The sequence below is a fragment of the Eriocheir sinensis genome, chromosome 58 (genome assembly GCF_024679095.1).
Source record: "Eriocheir sinensis breed Jianghai 21 chromosome 58, ASM2467909v1, whole genome shotgun sequence".
Classification (NCBI taxonomy): Eukaryota; Metazoa; Arthropoda; class Malacostraca; order Decapoda; family Varunidae; genus Eriocheir; species Eriocheir sinensis.
In genome coordinates, this window is record NC_066566.1 from 9,206,262 (window position 1) to 9,225,146 (window position 18,885).

The window sequence follows — 18,885 nt, forward strand, 5'->3', positions numbered from 1 at the left end:
CCTCCCCCCCATCCTGATTATCGTATTGTGAAGGGCTTTATCGCACAGCAGGCAGCGTTGCGCCCAACAAGTAGCAGTGAGTGGCCGTGCTGCTGGGACGCTGAAAACAACAACACCACCAACAGAAGAAGAAGGAGGCTCACCACCCGCAGGTAACGTGGGCACTGGCTTTGGGGGGTGAAAAACGGATACTATTCTAGTGTCTGCCCACACCCACCCCTCGCACCCAAAATTGGCTCGGGGTCTGCGGCGCAACATGAAATGTGTCGCAAACACATAATAGTTTTTAGTTATGGGGGGTTGAAAATACCCTAGATGTAGGGAAACTCCTCACATTTACCTTGACGTAGGGAAACTCCATACATTCAGGGATTCTGTGCCACGTACGGAAACCACGCAATTTCACTGTCTCCATAGCAGAGGGGGGTCGAGGAGGGCGAAGCCCCCTCCCCCGTTAGAAAGTTATGTAAAGTTACGTTGAAGTAGTTTAAATATGTTCGAGGGATTTTTTACCTCGTACGTAAACCACGCAATTTCACTCAGTCTCCTTAGCAGGGGGAGTTGAGGGGGCGAAGCCCCCTATTAGAAGGGGAGTCAAGGCTAGGTTATGTAAAGTTAGGTTGGAGAAGTTTAAATATATTCGACATACAGTGTGAGGCATTGGCAATATGCAGTGTGGGAGTAGGGAATTTGCCCCATTTTAGGTAGGGAGAGTCAGACCTCTTGTAAAGAATTACCTACATTGGTTTAGTTTATGTTATGTTACGTTAGATTAGGTACTTTATGGTTTCCCCTACACACACGTATGAGTGTTGCTTGATTGGGTGAAGAGTAGAGCGTACTACGCTACTTTTCGAGGCTGCACGCGACTTTTTGGGCTACTTCCCATTAATTTGCCCTATTTGTTAAACATGATTTGCCTACCTTGTCTTGAAAGCCATTATTAAGGTACTCATGAAGCATCTAAACAGTAGCGTCAACCGGGGTGACTTCGGACAGTTTTCAAGGGTTTTTGCATATGAATTTTTTGTTTCTAGGCCTAGGATCTATGCTGAGTATGCATTTACTCTGTATTGTTAATGGCTATTATTACATGGTGCAACATTTTCACAAAACTTAATAGTTTTGAACTTTTTGTGCTAAGTGAAATAATATGGGTGTCCGAAGTCACCCCATCTCTGGGGGGGACTTCGGACACCCTTGGGGGTGTCATGCCCGACACAGCCACTGCGTGTAACGAAACACACGAGAAATTAATCCAGATAAGGAAAGGTTTGCCAGCGCCGGGGATCGAACCTGCAACCAGCAAGATGGGAGAGCCACTCCTTTACCAGTCGGCCAAAGAGGTACCCCCCTGGCAGAGGGAGTTATGGGAGGCTCGCCCATCAGGCTTAGTCGCCGCGGCACTACACGGCTCCCCTTCTTATGTAGATTAATTTCTGTGTATTGAGATTTCCCATTTTCTATGAACTTTGGAAAACATGGGCCATCACTCTACCTGTTACCCACTCAGGGTGACACAACAGAACTACAGGAGAGGATGCCACCGCCTTGTCATCAGAGTCATGCCCAACTTTTCTCTTTTCTACACTTCCACACTAACACAGCGTGTAACGAAACACACAAGAAATTAATCCAGACAAGGAAAGGTTTGCCAGCGCCGGGGATTGAACCCATGACCAATGAGACGGGGAGAGCCACTCCTTAACCAGTTGGCCAAAGAGGTACCCCCCTGGCAGAGGGAGTTATGGGAGGCTCGCCCATCAGGCTTAGTCACCACGGCACTACAGGGGGACTTCAGACAGTGGCTATATTTCATTGGGTTTATGTATCTGAGCCTGTTCGCACATTCCAGGGGTGACTTCGGACACTGTTGAACTGGGAAAAAAATTGGCAAAAATCTTGGGAAAGAAGTTTCCACATTTCAGGTCAGTAGTAGCAGGGAAGATGGTCAATAATTTTGAAAAAAATGTTATTACAAAAAAAACTACAAGATGTAGAGCACAGTTTGAGTTTTTTTTTTTTTTTTAAGCTTAATGATCACATAATCACCACAAGAAATTTTTATAATGGCAGGGCAACATTCAAGTGTGTTAGGGCTCTTTGAAGTGCACACTATTTTACATCTCATTGATCAGATTTTATCATGATGCAGTTCACTAAAAATTTATTCTTGTATATGTTATTTTGTAGGTAAGTACTTCTATTTCATATTTTCATGATATGTAGAATATTCAACATCACTGGACTGGCACCACCACCGCTGTTACGGACCCAAAAGTTAACTTGAGTTCATCTCTGGATGGGCTCTGTGCGGGGTCCGGGCTCTGTTGATGACGTTACTGACGGTTGACGGAGCCGTAAAAACGGAATAGTGGGAACCCCGCCTTAGTCACCCCACAATATTTAGTTATATTTAGGTGTCCGAAGTCACCCCATTTTGAGCCATTTTTCGACATGTCTCCATTCAAGTGACATTTACAGGTGTGTAGGATATGTTAAGCACCTCTGAATCATTCTAACTGTTCTAGTTAAGCATGTTTCTGATTGTTTTCTCTAGTTTTGATGTTGTGTGTAACACAGATCATTCCTGCCAGAAGTTTTCCAAGGGGGATAATTTTGCAAAATCTCAAAAACACATATTGTGCTTGTTTTCAAAACAGAAACGTGTCTCAAGAAAACAACATCCCTATTCGAAAACTATAAGGCAAAAGACAAATTCTGACACTAAAATCATCTAGTTGCGATTCACATGAGCGTTTAGGTCGAAAGCCGTGTTGTGAGTCAGTAAGGATGTTGTTTGTGTCAAGGTGATTCATTATGTACTTGAATGTACTTGTTAATTTTCAAGTACTGTGGGTGTAAGGGCCGTATTACAAGTCAAACCCAAGAAGTTTTGAATCCCTACAAAGGTCAGTTTAGGGGGCACTTCTAAACTTGCTAACTGCATGCCTCTACCACTTCCTCAGCTCTTCTGCATAAGACTTTCCACTCCAACTTACCCTTATGGTGCCAAAATTAGTAAATTACCTATGCAAGATTTAACCTGCACCTTCACTCTTGCATCCATTTCTCTGGTAAACTCTGGAACAGCCAGCCTTCCCTTATCTGTATTTCCCATTTAAAAACACCTTTAAAACTGATTAATACATTCACTTTGATTACTCTTACTCTTTTCTTTGCGGAAGCAAGGCATAGCGTTTTTTTTTCTGAGTATTTTGTACCCATGAGCTGCTTTCTCTACTTTAGAAAATATATTAATTGAGCATCATGTAGGATATATTACTTAGGGAAATTTATTGGTGCCTACTGATAAGCATTTTTATATTACTTCTGATTCCTGCTAGTTGTTGTACCTCATATGGAACTTTAATGTTTGAAAAGTTTTAAGAATCCCAATATTTGCTTACAGTCTCCTGAAATAATAGTGTGGCTCCTCATGAAATAATAATGTACCATATTTCAGTTTTCATATGCTTTTTGCCTGCATATTGGCTATTAGCCTAGATATTTTTTCCTATGCTGTCCAAAGTATCTGCATCCCTTTTATTCAAATGAGCATTAATTCTGCATAATAAATACCCACAGCCAGCCTTATATAATGGAAATATATGTAAGTATAAAATTTTTTGAATAAATACCACGACACTTGACAATGTTGTCAAGTGTCATGGTATTTAAACAAAATCTTTGTTATTATCACAAAAGAGAAACAATATTAACACATCATTGACCTTATTGGATTATCCAATTATTTAATTAATTCATTTAAAGATAGTAAATAGCTGATATATAAGAGGAAGCGAGAGGTGTTGAGGGTGTGTGGCAAAGATATGGGGCGGGGCTGACCTGCATAGGCCTACACCCCACCGGCCAGTTTTAAATGGAGATACTGTACGTAGTCATATTTTTGTTGTACTTTTCTCAGCTTTTTTTCTGACCAATTTATGCTCCCCCAAAAAACTTGCTAATCATTACACCAAGCTTTATTGTAATTTCTTCTTTTTGCTTTATGGTTCTCTAATCCAATCTCTTTACATCCTTAAACTATTACTATTTGTAATACTTCATGGTTACTTTTTCCCATTGGGCACTCGTGTTGCACTTCACTTAACAAGTCTATTCCTCTAGTGAAAATTAAGTACTATCTTGCTGGTTCATCTCTAAATCTCATCTCTTCCCTCACCCACTGTGTCATGAGGTTATCTGTGACCAATTTCAATACTTTAACTTCCCATGTATTTTCTTCACCATCGAGTTCAAACTTTTCCGATATGACATTTTTACAGTTAAAGTCTCCTGTTAAAATCACATTTTTGCCATTTCTAATAGTATCCTCTAATGCAGTGATTCTCAAAGTGTGTGCCACCATTATCTCCTTGGTGTGCCGCAAAAATTTGGGTGGGATTTTTATTTGTGTACATAATATAATGAAACTATTGTAAATTGTAATTTATTTTTATCAAGGGTGACTATATATATATATATATATATATATATATATATATATATATATATATATATATATATATATATATATATATATATATATATATATATACACAGTAGAGCCCCATTTAGCCCGAGAATTAGGTGCATGAACGCGGTCGCGCTAACTGAATTCGCGCTAATTGAATAAAGTAACCAATATGAAAAAAATTATTTGGTGCACACGTGGGTCTGACTTTTGGGTTTGATAATTACTCAAAATAATCACTCACATTAAAAAAACAACCCTACGATTGGCTGAGCTCTGAAAACACGCTTGTGATTCGCTGGGAGTCCTATGACGTTATCGCCGGCGCTCACCCGGTCAGCAGCCTCGCTGACCTAAGGCAGTATCATACTTGGACAACCGGCAAATCCAAATTTTCCGGGTGTGCGTTACACACGGCCAAGGTCAGTTGCCCGTATCCACATCCACAACGTAAACAAAGCACTCGCCCTGCATCAACATGGCGTCGTCTGCTAAAGTAAGGGCTCTCGCGGCTTGTGCCGCGCATCATGGCGACTTGTGCCGCGCATCATGGCGGCCTGTGCCGCGCATCATGGCGGCTTGTGCCGTGCATCATGGCGGCTTGTGCCGCGCATCATGGCGGCTTGTGCCGCGCATCATGGCGGCTTGTGCCGTGCATCATGGCGGCTTGTGCCGCGCATCATGGCGGCTTGTGCCGCGCATCATGGCGGCTTGTGCCGTGCATCATGGCGGCTTGTGCCGCGCATCATGGCGGCTTGTGCCGCGCATCATGGCGGCCTGTGCCGCGCATCATGGCGGCCTGTGCCGCGAATCATGGCGGCTTGTGCCGTGCATCATGGCGGCTTGTGCCGTGCATCATGGCGGCTTGTGCCGCGCATCATGGCGGCTTGTGCCGCGCATCATGGCGGCTTGTGCTGTGCATCATGGCGGCTTGTGCTGCGCATCATGGCGGCTTGTGCCGCACATCATGGCGGCTTGTGCCGTGCATCATGGCGGCTTGTGCCGTGCATCATGGCGGCTTGTGCCGTGCATCATGGCGGCTTGTGCCGCGCATCATGGCGGCTTGTGCCGTGCATCATGGCGGCTTGTGCCGCGCATCATGGCGGCTTGTGCCGTGCATCATGGCGGCTTGTGCTGTGCATCATGGCGGCTTGTGCCGTGCATCATGGCGGCTTGTGCCGTGCATCATGGCGGCTTGTGCCGCGCATCATGGCGGCTTGTGCCGCGCATCATGGCGGCTTGTGCTGCGCATCATGGCGGCCTGTGCCGCGCATCATGGCGGCCTGTGCCGCGAATCATGGCGGCTTGTGCCGCGCATCATGGCGGCTTGTGCCGTGCATCATGGCGGCTTGTGCCGCGCATCATGGCGGCTTGTGCCGCGCATCATGGCGGCTTGTGCCGCGCATCATGGCGGCTTGTGCTGCGCATCATGGCGGCTTGTGCCGCGCATCATGGCGGCTTGTGCCGCGCATCATGGCGGCTTGTGCGGAGCATCATGGCGGCTTGTGCCGTGCATCATGGCGGCTTGTGCCGCGCATCATGGCGGCTTGTGCCGCGCATCATGGCGGCTTGTGCCGCGCATCATGGCGGCTTGTGCTGTGCATCATGGCGGCTTGTGCCGTGCATCATGGCGGCTTGTGCTGTGCATCATGGCGGCTTGTGCCGCGCATCATGGCGGCTTGTGCTGTGCATCATGGCGGCTTGTGCCGCGCATCATGGCGGCTTGTGCTGTGCATCATGGCGGCTTGTGCTGTGCATCATGGCGGCTTGTGCTGTGCATCATGGCGGCTTGTGCCGCGCATCATGGCGGCTTGTGCTGCGCATCATGGCGGCTTGTGCCGCGTATCATGGCGGCTTGTGCCGTGCATCATGGCGGCTTGTGCCGTGCATCATGGCGGCTTGTGCATCATGGCGGCTTGTGCCGTGCATCATGGCGGCTTGTGCCGCGCATCATGGCGACTTGTGCCGCGCATCATGGCGGCTTGTGCCGTGCATCATGGCGGCTTGTGCCGTGCATCATGGCGGCTTGTGCTGTGCATCATGGCGGCTTGTGCCGCGCATCATGGCGGCTTGTGCTGCGCATCATGGCGGCTTGTGCTGCGCATCATGGCGGCTTGTGCTGCGCATCATGGCGGCTTGTGCTGTGCATCATGGCGGCTTGTGCTGCGCATCATGGCGGCTTGTGCCGCGCATCATGGCGGCTTGGCACAATTTTCAAAATTCAGTCGTGGTGGCTGCTCGCACAAACTGAGGCTTTCGCGCTAATTATTTTTTTTCTTGGTAGATGGTGACTCGCGCTAATTGCGGTTCGCGCTAATTGATCTCGCGCTAAGTGGGGCTCTACTGTATATATATATATATATATATATATATATATATATATATATATATATATATATATATATATATATATATATGCTTTACTTGTACCTTCTAACAGGTTATAAGTTTCACTTGTCCAGAATGCTGGGTGTGGGGGCGCATGCGTCACCATTACTGTCAGTTTTTCACCGCATTTCAACTGTAATAGAACACATAAAATTTTTCATATTTTCTGGTCCTGTTCTCACTTTTATCACTTCTAAATCTGTCATCGAGCACCAGTGGGACTTGAACCTAAGTCCCTGGGCTCACCACGCCCGCACAGTGACCACTCGGCCACTGCCTCCCCCCTACCCCACCCATCCCTACTGCCAACAGGACCTGTTTGCTGATGTTTCTGCTTGCAGTTATAATCCAGTTTCTGTTACTGACTTAAATTTTTTATTACCTGATTTTTATAGAACGGCATTCACTAGTAAATGATTTGAGTGTACTTATGATTTGCATGTCTGGGGTAATGGGTTCTTCCCACCACAGGCTCAAAGGGCCAATGCGACAAAGATGAGCACTGGAGCAGCACGCAGCTGTAGCTTATGAACCCAACTTTACCTTTACCTTACATTCAAATGTGATCTCAATCTCCATCAATAATCAAAGTTTTTGTGCCTGTCTGTAATCTAATCAGTGTAGCCATTAATGACCTAATGTAACCTGATCTCTTAATTTAACAGGAGTGATGGTGCGACAAGACGAGCCCAGCATGGGTCAGGGTGGGATGTGTGGGGTCACCATGCCTGCCACCGAATCCCTCTCTCCTTTGCCAGAGACAGCTGTTGGAGGTTCAACCAATGGCATTGCTGTTGAAATGCAGGTGAGGCCAGTGAAGGCAGTATCAAGTACCACTGGTTTCATAGTTTTTATTTGTTTTAAGTAACTGACTCATTTTTATTGATAGTTGACTGAGATAATCTTGGTTTCCTACTCTTTTCTTTCTTCTTCCTAGTGAGATCATCTGCCTGTAATTTATTTTTTACTTTGTTATTGGTGCCCGAGCTGCACCCAGTAGTCTGAAGGAGTAACTACAATAAAGTCACTTAAGTCAGCAAAAAAATATTGATTGAATAGAGTATGAGTCAAATCCATAGAAGGGAGGCTGAGTGATCAGAGCAGATTCACGTCCTGCCTGCCATTACAAGCTGGCAATTTTTCAGTCATCACTGAGTGGCCTAAGACTACCCACATGCTCTCCTGAAGACCATCTATCAACCCAGACTCTAAATTCTCTCTAAAAGAGGATCAAAGATGAGCTCCAGGGGGTAGCATGACCCAAGGAAGATGGTGCCACTATAAACACTTGCCTGTGCTGTAATGGGCTGGGGCCAACCACCAGGCCCCACCAAGAAAGCTTACCAGTGTTATAGGCTAAAGCATAAAAGAAAAAGAAAAAAGACTTAGTGTTGTGTTGGTTAGGCGGATACCAATTGCTTGACTCCAGCTGTTAGAACCCACCTAACCAACACAACACCAAGTCTAAAGATTTCACTCAAATTTTATTCAGTCGACCCATGGGTGTTCGATATTCTTTTGGTCAACTGTACAATTGCTTTACTCTCCAAATGTCTGTTGACATTTTCTTATGGCCACTGTATAGAATCGTGTACCACTTAACTCCTAGGTTACAGATATTTTCTCACTTGCCTCCCACCTGTAAGGATTATTTTAGTAAGCAGCAAATGCTAGAGTTATTTTTTTACCTTGAACTTAACTATGATTGATGTTGAAGATCTTTATTCTAGACTTAGTGGGAACCGGAGAGGTGAGAATGTGGGTGATGGGGCATTAGCTGTGTTTCTGGATATTTTCAGATTCCTGGATATTTCTAGATGCAAAAAATACACTGATGATCAACAAAAATGTCTGCTATTGGTGCAGTACAGCTTGTTCAGTTACCCTCAGTAGTTTCAGAGTTGAAAATGTTAACAATTGATGAGATGTAGTACAAATGTTGAAAAAGTTTTTGGAACATTTAAAGAAATAATGACTTAGTGTTGTGTTGGTGAGAGATGGAAAAAGAAAAGGAAATCCATGGTGGACAGAAGAGATAAGGAGGATAGTAAAAGAAAAAAAGGAACTTTTTAAGAAAACTCAAAAAAGAAATGTGACTGAGCAAGTAAAAAGGGAAAGGAAATAGACATATAGAGAATGCAAAATGAAATTAAAACAAGCAATAAAAGAAAGTAAGGAGAGAGTTGATGAAGACTTTGGAAAAAGACTAAGTGAAAAATATAAAGGGAACAGAAAATCATATTGGAAAGAAGTAAAAAATGAAAGAAATGCAGAAAATATCTCCCAAAGTAAAATAAATGAAGTTATGGATGAGAATGAAAAGATGTTGAAAGACGGGGAAGGTGTGAAAGAGATATGGAGAGAATATTTCAAAAACTTAATTGTTGGAGTGGTAGGGGGTTCACCAGAAAAGGCAGGCACCGCCCTGGGATCGAACCCGGGACCTTCCGCTATTCGTCAGATAAACCTCGTAAATGCACTCTTCGCAATGCCAATTAGAATGAGAATTGGCTGGATGCTGCAGTGTGCTTAACCTCAGATCTTCCTATCATTTCTGCATGGGGCAGGAAGAACTTGGTGTCCTTCAGTACATCAAAAGCTCGATTTCTGCACCTGTCAACTCAACACAATCTTCCAAACACCTATCCCCTATACTTCGACAGCACACAACTGTCACCTTCTACAATAAACATTCTCAGTGTGTCTCATATGCATGTTTCATATTTTTTTTGTTTGGCTGTCTTTCCTTACTGTCACATGGAGGAGTCAATTATTTTGCTGCAAGTTTTTATTCTTTCATTTTGAATATGTTTTTGTAGAATTGATGTGTTCTGTATTCAGGTTTTTGTGTTAAATTGATTATTTTGAATTGATTCATGCTAAATCCTCATTCTGCTTTGCCATTCTGATGATGTTTCAGGAGACAACAGTTTGTAATTCTCTTTCACTCTTCGTCAGACACAACAATTTCAAAGTTATTTAGAATATCTCTTTGAAAAGTACGTGAATTAATATCTTAAGCCAACTTTAACTTTTGTTCTCCTTCAGGAGTCCTTGTCCTCTCTGATGGCAGCTGAGGAGACAGTGAGCCAGCAGGAACTTCTCACCAGGTTTCGAACCATCATCTGTGAAAACCTGGAATTAAAAGGTATTTTCATCTGTGTGTGTATCTTATATATACACTGTTAGGTACAGGAAACTCCTGCTATGGGCAACATTGCATTACATAGAAAGTGGTTGAAAATTGAATTTCTTAATGAACCAATTTTTTGCCGAGGGTTACACACAGATAAGGAATATCAAGTTCATGACTATCTTCTTGATCCCAAAAATATTTAGTAAAGAAGAATACCAATTGTCTTGATTGCTTCTGGGAAACTCCTGGCAGTTGCCTCATCAGAACTGACTGCTTCACCTTATAGATGAATGTTGTGTGGCTGGACCCCTCTCCCAAAATGGCTGAACCAAGTAGACAGAGTTAATCACACAGACATGATCTCATAGTGGTAGGCACAGTTTTGGTGTACACTGTTACTTTCTTCATTGCCTGGAAGGAAGAGCAGAAGTAAGGCAAGTATAAGGCAGAGTTCCATATTATAGATACATACAGACAGCAGGTAGGACAAGCAAACTTGATCTCACTCCGTAGCGTCAGATAATGGGACGGTCAGATTACATTCCTTCCTGGCTGTCACTAGCAGATGGGGCTTAAAAGGGTGGGAAAAGTTTCTTCTTGCCCCTGTGATCCTCTCATCTGTTAGTGACAAAGTAGGGAAGGGGATGTGACCTGAGCCAGTATAAACCCCAAGGTTACAAGTATTTTCTCCCGTGCTTCCCATGCCATATATGGGCTGTTTTAGCAGTGGCGAGTGCTAAAGTTGTTTCATTCTGAGGTGAGTTACTCAAATACTATCATTCCAATCAGATGCAATTTTGTCTCATTAGATTTGGCTCACCTTGAACTTGGCTATGATTGATGTTGAAAATCTCAACTTGAAATTTAGTGGGAACGGGAGAGGTGGGAATGTGGGTTAGGGGGCATTAGCTGTGTGTTTCCATATTTCCAAATCCCCAGATATTTCCAATTGAAACAAATACACTGATGATCAACAAAAATGTCCAATTTCAGAGCAGTACAGTTTGTTCAGTTTCATTTTGTAGTTAAAGATAAGGTGGGTGCATACGCTAGAGCTGCACGTGGCTGCAGTACTCGTCCCTGATCCATCGGCCCTTTGAGCCTGTGGTAGGTAACAACCATTTACCCTGGGGCACAGGCCAATGTGAAATCCAGGATTGCCACAGTTTGCCTTTCCCAGGTTACCTCAGGTACCCTTTTATCGACCAGCCCAAAAGGGAGGATGAACAGCTGGGTGAGCTACATACTGACTGCCTGGGCCGGGATTTGAACCCGGGCTCACGGTAGCCAGGCACACTGACCACTAGACCACAGAGGTGTATTCAGTAGTGAAGGGAGTCAAAAATACGTTGAAATTTGATGTGATGTATTTGAGGCCTTCCGCATTAGAAGGGTCGGTTGCACCACCCCAGCCAAGATCAAGATATTGAATATAGTACTCTATTAAGGTCTTAACTTTCACTTGGGAGTGGATGAGCGTCCCTTGGAACACTGTAGATAGGGTCAATAATACATTAAAGGAGAAAAGTCCAATTGACCATTGATGCAGGCTTAACACTGGTGAGAGCTATATTCCACATTAGAAGGGCTGCTCACCTAGATTATGCACAGACAGAGGTGAAGGATGAGCTGAGTACTTGTTTAACCCGTGGGCTTCGGCTATGGGAAAGCCGAGAAGTGTCGAGAAACGGCAAAACTACACTGCATTTTGCGACTAAGAAAAGAGCATGGAACGTACATCAGAGTACTCCTCTCATAACCATAAAGCTGTTAAAAATATTTACTTTTACTCAAACTCCATTCTTTTTGGGTGGTGTTTGTTACAAAATAAACAGTCTTGTGACGCGTGGCATCTAGCCGAGAGTCGCTTGTTGTCTACTTTAGAGAATTTGACAAGTGATTACTGTGTGGATAGATAATTCAGTCTGCCATGACCTTACAGCACCACCTATGACAAAAAAGCCCATCTCAAGATCACTCACCCACCACTGTGACCCAGGGCATGTATGGTGGGTTGCTCTATGCCACCACCGCCTACAATTAGCTTGAATTATGGGTTTTATGGTGAGCCCATTTTAGGGTCCACCGTACCACAGCCACAACTCGTGAAAGCGCAGAAAAGGGTCTGCCAACGTTCTCGGGTTAATTATAAATGGCATTGTATGAATGATCCGTACAGTGGGATTTAAAATGTAAGTAGTGTCCACACTATAAACAAATAATTTGTGCTTACTCTATCTGTAGTTATTAATGATAGTGTTACACAAGAAGCAGCTATGTAATTCATGACAGTGACACCTACGGAAGTAGCAATTTCATTCAGTTACTCATAATCCTTTAGGGTGTTTTACCAGTATGTTTCATGTGTTTTGTAACAGAACAAAACTGTTGCTAGCCACACTTAACCCTTTCATGGCTCAACGCTCGCGGCGAGCGTTAGGCGTATTTGCTGGTGGTGCTAAACCCTTGCTGCGAGCTCCACCCGCACTCAAATCTCCCACATATGAGAGCGTTCCAACAATATTTCTCACAACACAGGATTGCCAATTGAGTGGGTTCTCCACTAAATTTGGTGGAAAATTATGTCAGCCCAACGCGGAAAATCTACGGACGAGCAACTGGTGGATGTTGTTGTCCAACATAGTGACATTTTTGCATAGCTTCACCTATCACATGACTGATATTTTGACCAAATAGTTATAAATTTTGCAGTTGGCAATACTGCCCTGCCAGCACCCCATCATCAAGAGATCTACAGTAGTTGTCTTACGGCTGACTATCCCACACGTATAAATGTACGTCTTCACAGGCAACTGAACATGCCTGTACTTTCACAGGAGAGGTTTACATTACCGAATCGTATAGATCTTGGCCTCCTCTTTCCAATAGTGTTTTTTGTTTTTTAGCTGTGATGAATAGTTTTTGAGATACAGAGGTTAAAAGAGCGAGCACTAGCGTCACTTGCTGGTGGTGCTAAAAGCTCGCTGCGAGCACCAGTGCACTCACAGCAAAAAACACCCCCTGAACGTGCCTGAACGTTCGCAGGAGAAGCTTACATAACTGAATCTTATAGATCTTGGCCTCCTCTTTCCAATGGTGGTTTTGTTTTGTTGCTGTGATGAATAGTTTTTGAGATATAGCGGTTAAAAGAAATTCCATTCCCCCGCTGGGGTGCCCGAGCGCGCCTGAGGGGATAGTCTCGTTGCAAGCGCTTAGCAATGAAAGGGTTAACTAAGGGGGTGCATACCTCATAAATATCCTCTGCCCTTTGTTTGGAATATCAGTTGAATAATTAGAAATTGTACAAAATTATTTCATAAAAAGGGTACCCCAGTAAATTATGTAGCCAAAATAATTGATTGTGGTGAAATGTCTTCTAGTTTCTTCAAATACTCATACCTTAGAAAATCAATGAAAAGTGGTAAGGGAGACACCTTCATCTTCCCAGAAATAGGACACAGGTGATGCAAAACCTGCCCAAGTGATGGGGGTTTTCTGCCTCCTGTGTCAGCACCAACTCTGAGGCTTAAGCGCTTCATAAAATTTGCAAATTCACTAACAGCATACAATACCAGGTAAATTAACCCTTTCAGAGTGGATAATGCTCTGTTAGTTTAGTTTTGTAACTGTTAAGTTATGCTTCCCTATTGGAAAGGTACAGAAGCAATCCAGTAATCTAATACAGTTTGTAGGATAAAGAAATCCTTAATGTTATGGCAATTATTTATGAAAAAATATCCTGGCACTTCTAATGGTAAATCAAATTTCATTATTTTCCTTTTACTTTAAAATTCATTATCTTACCTTATACATGATCTTTATAAAGGAAAATGATCTTAAAATCTTATTTAGGGTCCAGGTAATGAATAATGTTGCTATTAAGGAACTTTGCCTTCATTTAAAATTTATATGATTTTTTTTTACTTTTTTTATATTTATAACCATACAGATCATGCACACCTGTGGAAGGTTTTGTACAATTTGAAAAAAGGAAAATAAAAAATGGGCCAATGTTTCACCTACTTGAAAGATGTCCCCAGAGTTGTGCCTTATACACATTGCAGTCAAAAGGTTATATTTTGTGATGCATAAAAAAGTTTTCCAGTTTTGACTCAATTCCTTTTTACAAATTTTTAAAAAAATGTATGGATCATCCCCAACTCATCCTATGTATTTAGGAAGCTGAAACAGCTAAATGTTGAATAAAATGGTCTAATAACATGGGTTTCCTGTACTTAATTTGTAATTTTTTAGATATTAAAATTTCACTAATCAATCAATGTTCTGTGGAAGAGACTTCTACTACTCCTGCTTTAGAAACCAAACTCCATGCATTATTGGTGATCCTGTGATGACAAAAATGCATCATTAAATATGACAAATGAAAATTACACCACAGGCAATGAAATACATTTTAAGGAATTAATCTGATCTGGCTTTGCACTTTTAAGAGACCGTGGCACAAAATAATTTGGCCCTGAGGCATCAGCTTGGACTTTTTGTGAAGTGGAGACAGCAGAATGAGCAACTACATCAGGAGCAGCGTCACCACATCAGTGAAATATCACAGCAAATGTCCTCCATCCAGCAAGAAAATGCTACACTTAGAGCTCAGCTGGCATGCACAAAGGTAGGGTGAGAAACTGGGCTGTTTACAGATAATCTTCCAGAAATATATATCATGATGTGGTCATTAATACAAAACATGATTTTGGTGGGAATCTTGAAGATGATAATATATCATCAGGTATATGAGAAGCAGATGAGCAGTGGGGCAGAAGTTTATCTGAGGATTTTGAAAGGAATAAGATGTTCTGGAAGGAGGTGAAGAAGGTGCGAGGGGGTGAATCTGGTAGAGAAGAAAAGGTGAAAGGAACAGATGGGAAGCTGCTGGTAGATGAGAGTGAGGTGAGAAGAAGATGGGCTGAATATTTTAAAGATGGGTGAGGAGAATGAAAGGAGCATCACAAGAGAGGAGGTGCAAGTGGCGCTAGGGAAAATGAAAGCAAGAAAAGCCCCAGGGTTGGATGGGTGTCATGGAGAATGTCTGAAAAAAGGTGGAATTGGAATTGTAGAGTTGTTGGTGAGGCTGTTCAACATGTGTTTCAGAGAGGGGGCCGTCCTCTTGGAGTGGAAGAGTGCATGTGTAGTGCCACTGTATAAAGGGAAAGGTGATAAGTATGAGTGTGGTAGTTTTAGGGGTATCAGTTTGTCGAGCGTGGTTGGCAAGGTGTACGGGAGAGTATTGATTGATAGGGTCCGATAGGGGACAGAGTGTATGGTTGGTGAGGAACAGCAGAGGGTGCATGGATCAGGTGTTTGTGGTAAGGCAGGTGTGTGAGAAGTATTTGGGTAAAGGAAGTGCTCTTGGCCTTTATAGACCTGGAGAAAGCCTATGATAGAGTTGATAGGGAGGCATTATGGAGTGTAATGCGAATGTATGGAATAGGAGGTGGATTATTGGCTGCAGTGAAAAGCTTTTATAGGAATAGTATTAGTAGGGCATGTGTGAGAGTTGGTAAAGGTGAGAGTGATTGGTTCGAGGTGAATGTGGGGTTGTGGCAAGGTTGTGTGATGTCACCGTGGCTGCTTAACGTGTACATGGACGGAGTAGTGAGGGAAATGAATGCAAGAGTGCAAGGTAAGGGCTTGGCACTGGTGAGTGAAAATGAAAGGGAGTGGAAGATAAGCCAGTTGTTATTTGCAGATGACACTGCCCTTGTGGCGGAGTGTGAGGAGGGCCTACAAAAGCTGGTGACAGAGTTTGGCAGAGTGTGTGAAAGAAGAAAGTTGAGAGTGAATGTGGGAAAAAGTAAGGTTATGAGTTTTGTAAGGGATGCTGATGGTGGCAGAATGAATGTGAGGCTGAATGGGGAGCTGCTGGAGGAAGTTGAGAGCCTCAAGTATCTGGGGTCACATGTAGCAGTAAATGGGAGAGTGGATGTGGAGGTTTGAAACAGAGTGAAAGAAGCAAATAAATGTATGGAAGGAATGAAGAGTGTATTGAGCAACAGAGCAATAGGGATGAATGCAAAGAGAAGGCTGTATGAGGGAGTAGTTATGCCCACAGCTCTGTATGGGGCCGAAACATGGAATGTCAGACAGGACGAGAGGAAGAGGTTGGATGTGTTTGAGATGAGGTGCATGAGGAGTATGGTAGGTGTAACGAGAACGGACAGAGTGAGAAATGAGGATGTGAGGCAAAGAACGGAAGTGGTGAGAAAGCTGTCTGAAAGGGTGGATCAGAGTGCGCTGAGTTGGTATGGGCATATGGTAAGAATGGGTGAGGAACGTCTGACGAAAAGGGTGTGGAAGGCTGAGGTGAGTGGGGTGAGAGTGAGAGGAAGACCTAGAAGAGGTTGGATGGAGGGAGTGGACAGAGCACTGGGTGTGCGAGGTCTGTCAGTAGAGCAAGGAAGGGAGAGTGCAAGAGATAGGCGTGAATGGAAAGCAATTGTAGACGGGTAAATGGTGACGCAGGAACAGGGGGTTGCCTTACACTTGAGCCTGCGCAGGTGGGGAAAGTGTGAGTGGGGGTAAACCAGTTTTCGCTGTCGGGCCTCATTGTGGAAGGTTCCCGGTAACTGTCCATGTGGCATACTGTGTGGTATGGGAACGGGGAGTACCCTAAAGCCCCTCGGGACTAAGTTGGTATGAATGGTTGTGTGGGTGTGTGAGTGAAAGAGCATCTGCCAAGAGTGGGCCACCCCCCTTGGATAGGGGGACATTGGCCAAAGTCTATAGATAGATAGAGATATGACAAGCTGAGGCACAGTAACAACCAAGAAGTAATCTGATATTTCTAAAATTCTCCTCAGATGCCTGAGGAAGCACAACCACGTTTTCAAGAGCTGGACAACACCATATTGTTACTGAATAAGAGACTGGAAGTGTCTGAAAGAAACCTGCGGCAAGCCCAGGAGGATAAGGAGAAGGTGATGGCTCAGCGCTCAAGACTCGAAGGAGATATTACACTTCTCAAAGTGAGATATTGTTTTAAGTTTTCAATAATATTTCAGTCATGATGTAATATGGCTGCAGTGCAGTATACTAGATATATGATTTTAATGTAATTTTTAAGTCATCATCATCAATTTCTTCTAGTTGAAGATGTGTGGGTAATTGAAATAGGCCATGTGGCCATTTTGCCAAGTGTTCAGGTGAACAATTCATCCCCATTGTCAGGCAGTGCAGTAAGACCTTGCATAAAACAAGTTCACATCTGACAAGTTTGCATCTAATGACACTATTGGACCTCTACCCATATCTGTATCTTACAAGGAAATTTTGATTAATGAAAAAAATCCTGGGCATGAAGGTCAAATCAGTCGCCACCTTGACGTCATTGTTGTCCACCCTCCCCTCACACCACCTCTACCCTAACTCCTACCTCAGTCCTTGCCATACATGTGTATCGTTGTGTTGTATAGCCTCTTCTTGCTGCTTTATGTGGCCTAAATTCCCATCTAGTGTGCGCGTGGTGGTGGTTTATGCCTTGCCTCAAGGGGAGGGAGAAGGGTGGTGGCGGTGGTGGTGGTGAGAAGGATGGAGAAGTGGTTCAGTCGCTTTCCTTCCCACCTCAGATAATACATTTCGTCTTACCTGCACACTTCATTCAGCAGTCACTGTTGAGTCATCCACATTATTTCCTCTTTATTTTATATTACTATGGATGAGTATATGACATTTTAATCCCAATAACTTACAATATGAATTAAAATAAGCTCAAAATAAGGGTTCATTCAAATTTATTACCTATAATAACTTTATATATATATATATATATATATATATATATATATATATATATATATATATATATATATATATATATATATATATATATATATACTGTATTTGACGACTTATAAGACACATTGGCTTATAAGACACCCCCCCAATTTCTGCAGGCATTTAATAAAAAACATAATAAACGGGTTTGAACCACGAGTGTCAGGTGAAGATTTTTCCCCCGACATTTATTGGGATCCTTATCAAATCCCAATACTTCACATTTAACCCGTCCAGCCCCGCTGACAGCTCTGAGCCGTCACGTAGATGTGTAACGCTCAGCCCCGCTGACAGCTCTGAGCCGTCGCGTAGATGTGTAACGCTCAGCCCCGCTGACAGCTCTGAGCCGTCGCAAGTTCTCGACCCTTTATCTCCGTACATAATTGTTTAAGGCTTGTAATATTCACACACATTATGAGTCAAGCTACGGGGCAAGTTTACACTACTTGACAACTTACGTACCAGTCCTCACTTGCTCGCTTGTCACTCACAGTAGGAAATATTTGCGCAAAGTCATTTCAGCCTTTGTGCTGGGTGCATGCAGACATGGCTGACTGCCCGCTCTGCCCCCGCCAGGGGAAGATAATTCTCTCTCTGGCTGAGGCAGTAGATATGGTGTTAGAGTTAGATGAGTATATCGACAGTGCCTCAGATGACTGGTGTTGGTGCACCTCCTCGCTTGGTAGAGCGACACTTCTCCCGCTTCATCCCTCCTAACCCCACCAAAAAGAACCCTTTTCGAAGGAGTCATGTGTGTGCCAACACGACGCGCAGGGAGCAACGAAGGAAAGACACAAGGTCTTACTGTCAAGAGTGCGTTGTTGGCCTGTGTTATGACCATTGTTTCATAGACTACACATCTACACTTCTGAAGCTCTAAGTGACTAACAGCGAGAGGGATGCTAATGTTGTACACTGTTATAACAAATGTGTAAATATATACTAGCCTACTACTTTCTCGCTTATCTATACCTTTTTTATCATCTATTGGGAGTTAGTTTCAAAGTAAAAATACCACAGGTGGGTGATACAGGCGCAACAAGGCTGCCCAGTCACCTGCACCTTGACACCCAACACGCGGCAGAGCTTTGTC

At 43.5% G+C, this 18,885-nt stretch overlaps 1 protein-coding gene across 2 annotated transcripts in view; it reads left to right on the forward strand.

Annotated features, from left to right (window-relative positions):
• Positions 1 to 7: 7 nt before the first annotated feature.
• LOC126985129 (optineurin-like) overlaps positions 8 to 18,885 on the forward strand; it is a 51,499-nt gene continuing 32,621 nt past the window's right edge. Inside the window, exons 1-6 of one of the 2 annotated variants that reach the window (XM_050839667.1) lie at positions 40 to 152; positions 3,589 to 3,613; positions 7,531 to 7,670; positions 9,914 to 10,013; positions 14,453 to 14,631; positions 16,820 to 16,984. In XM_050839667.1, coding sequence (XP_050695624.1) covers positions 7,536 to 7,670; positions 9,914 to 10,013; positions 14,453 to 14,631; positions 16,820 to 16,984 — 579 coding nt within the window. In that variant the 5' untranslated portion in view covers positions 40 to 152; positions 3,589 to 3,613; positions 7,531 to 7,535. Of the gene's footprint in view, positions 153 to 3,588; positions 3,614 to 7,530; positions 7,671 to 9,913; positions 10,014 to 14,452; positions 14,632 to 16,819; positions 16,985 to 18,885 lie in introns of both variants that reach the window. The other variant, XM_050839666.1, reaches the window with a different exon arrangement.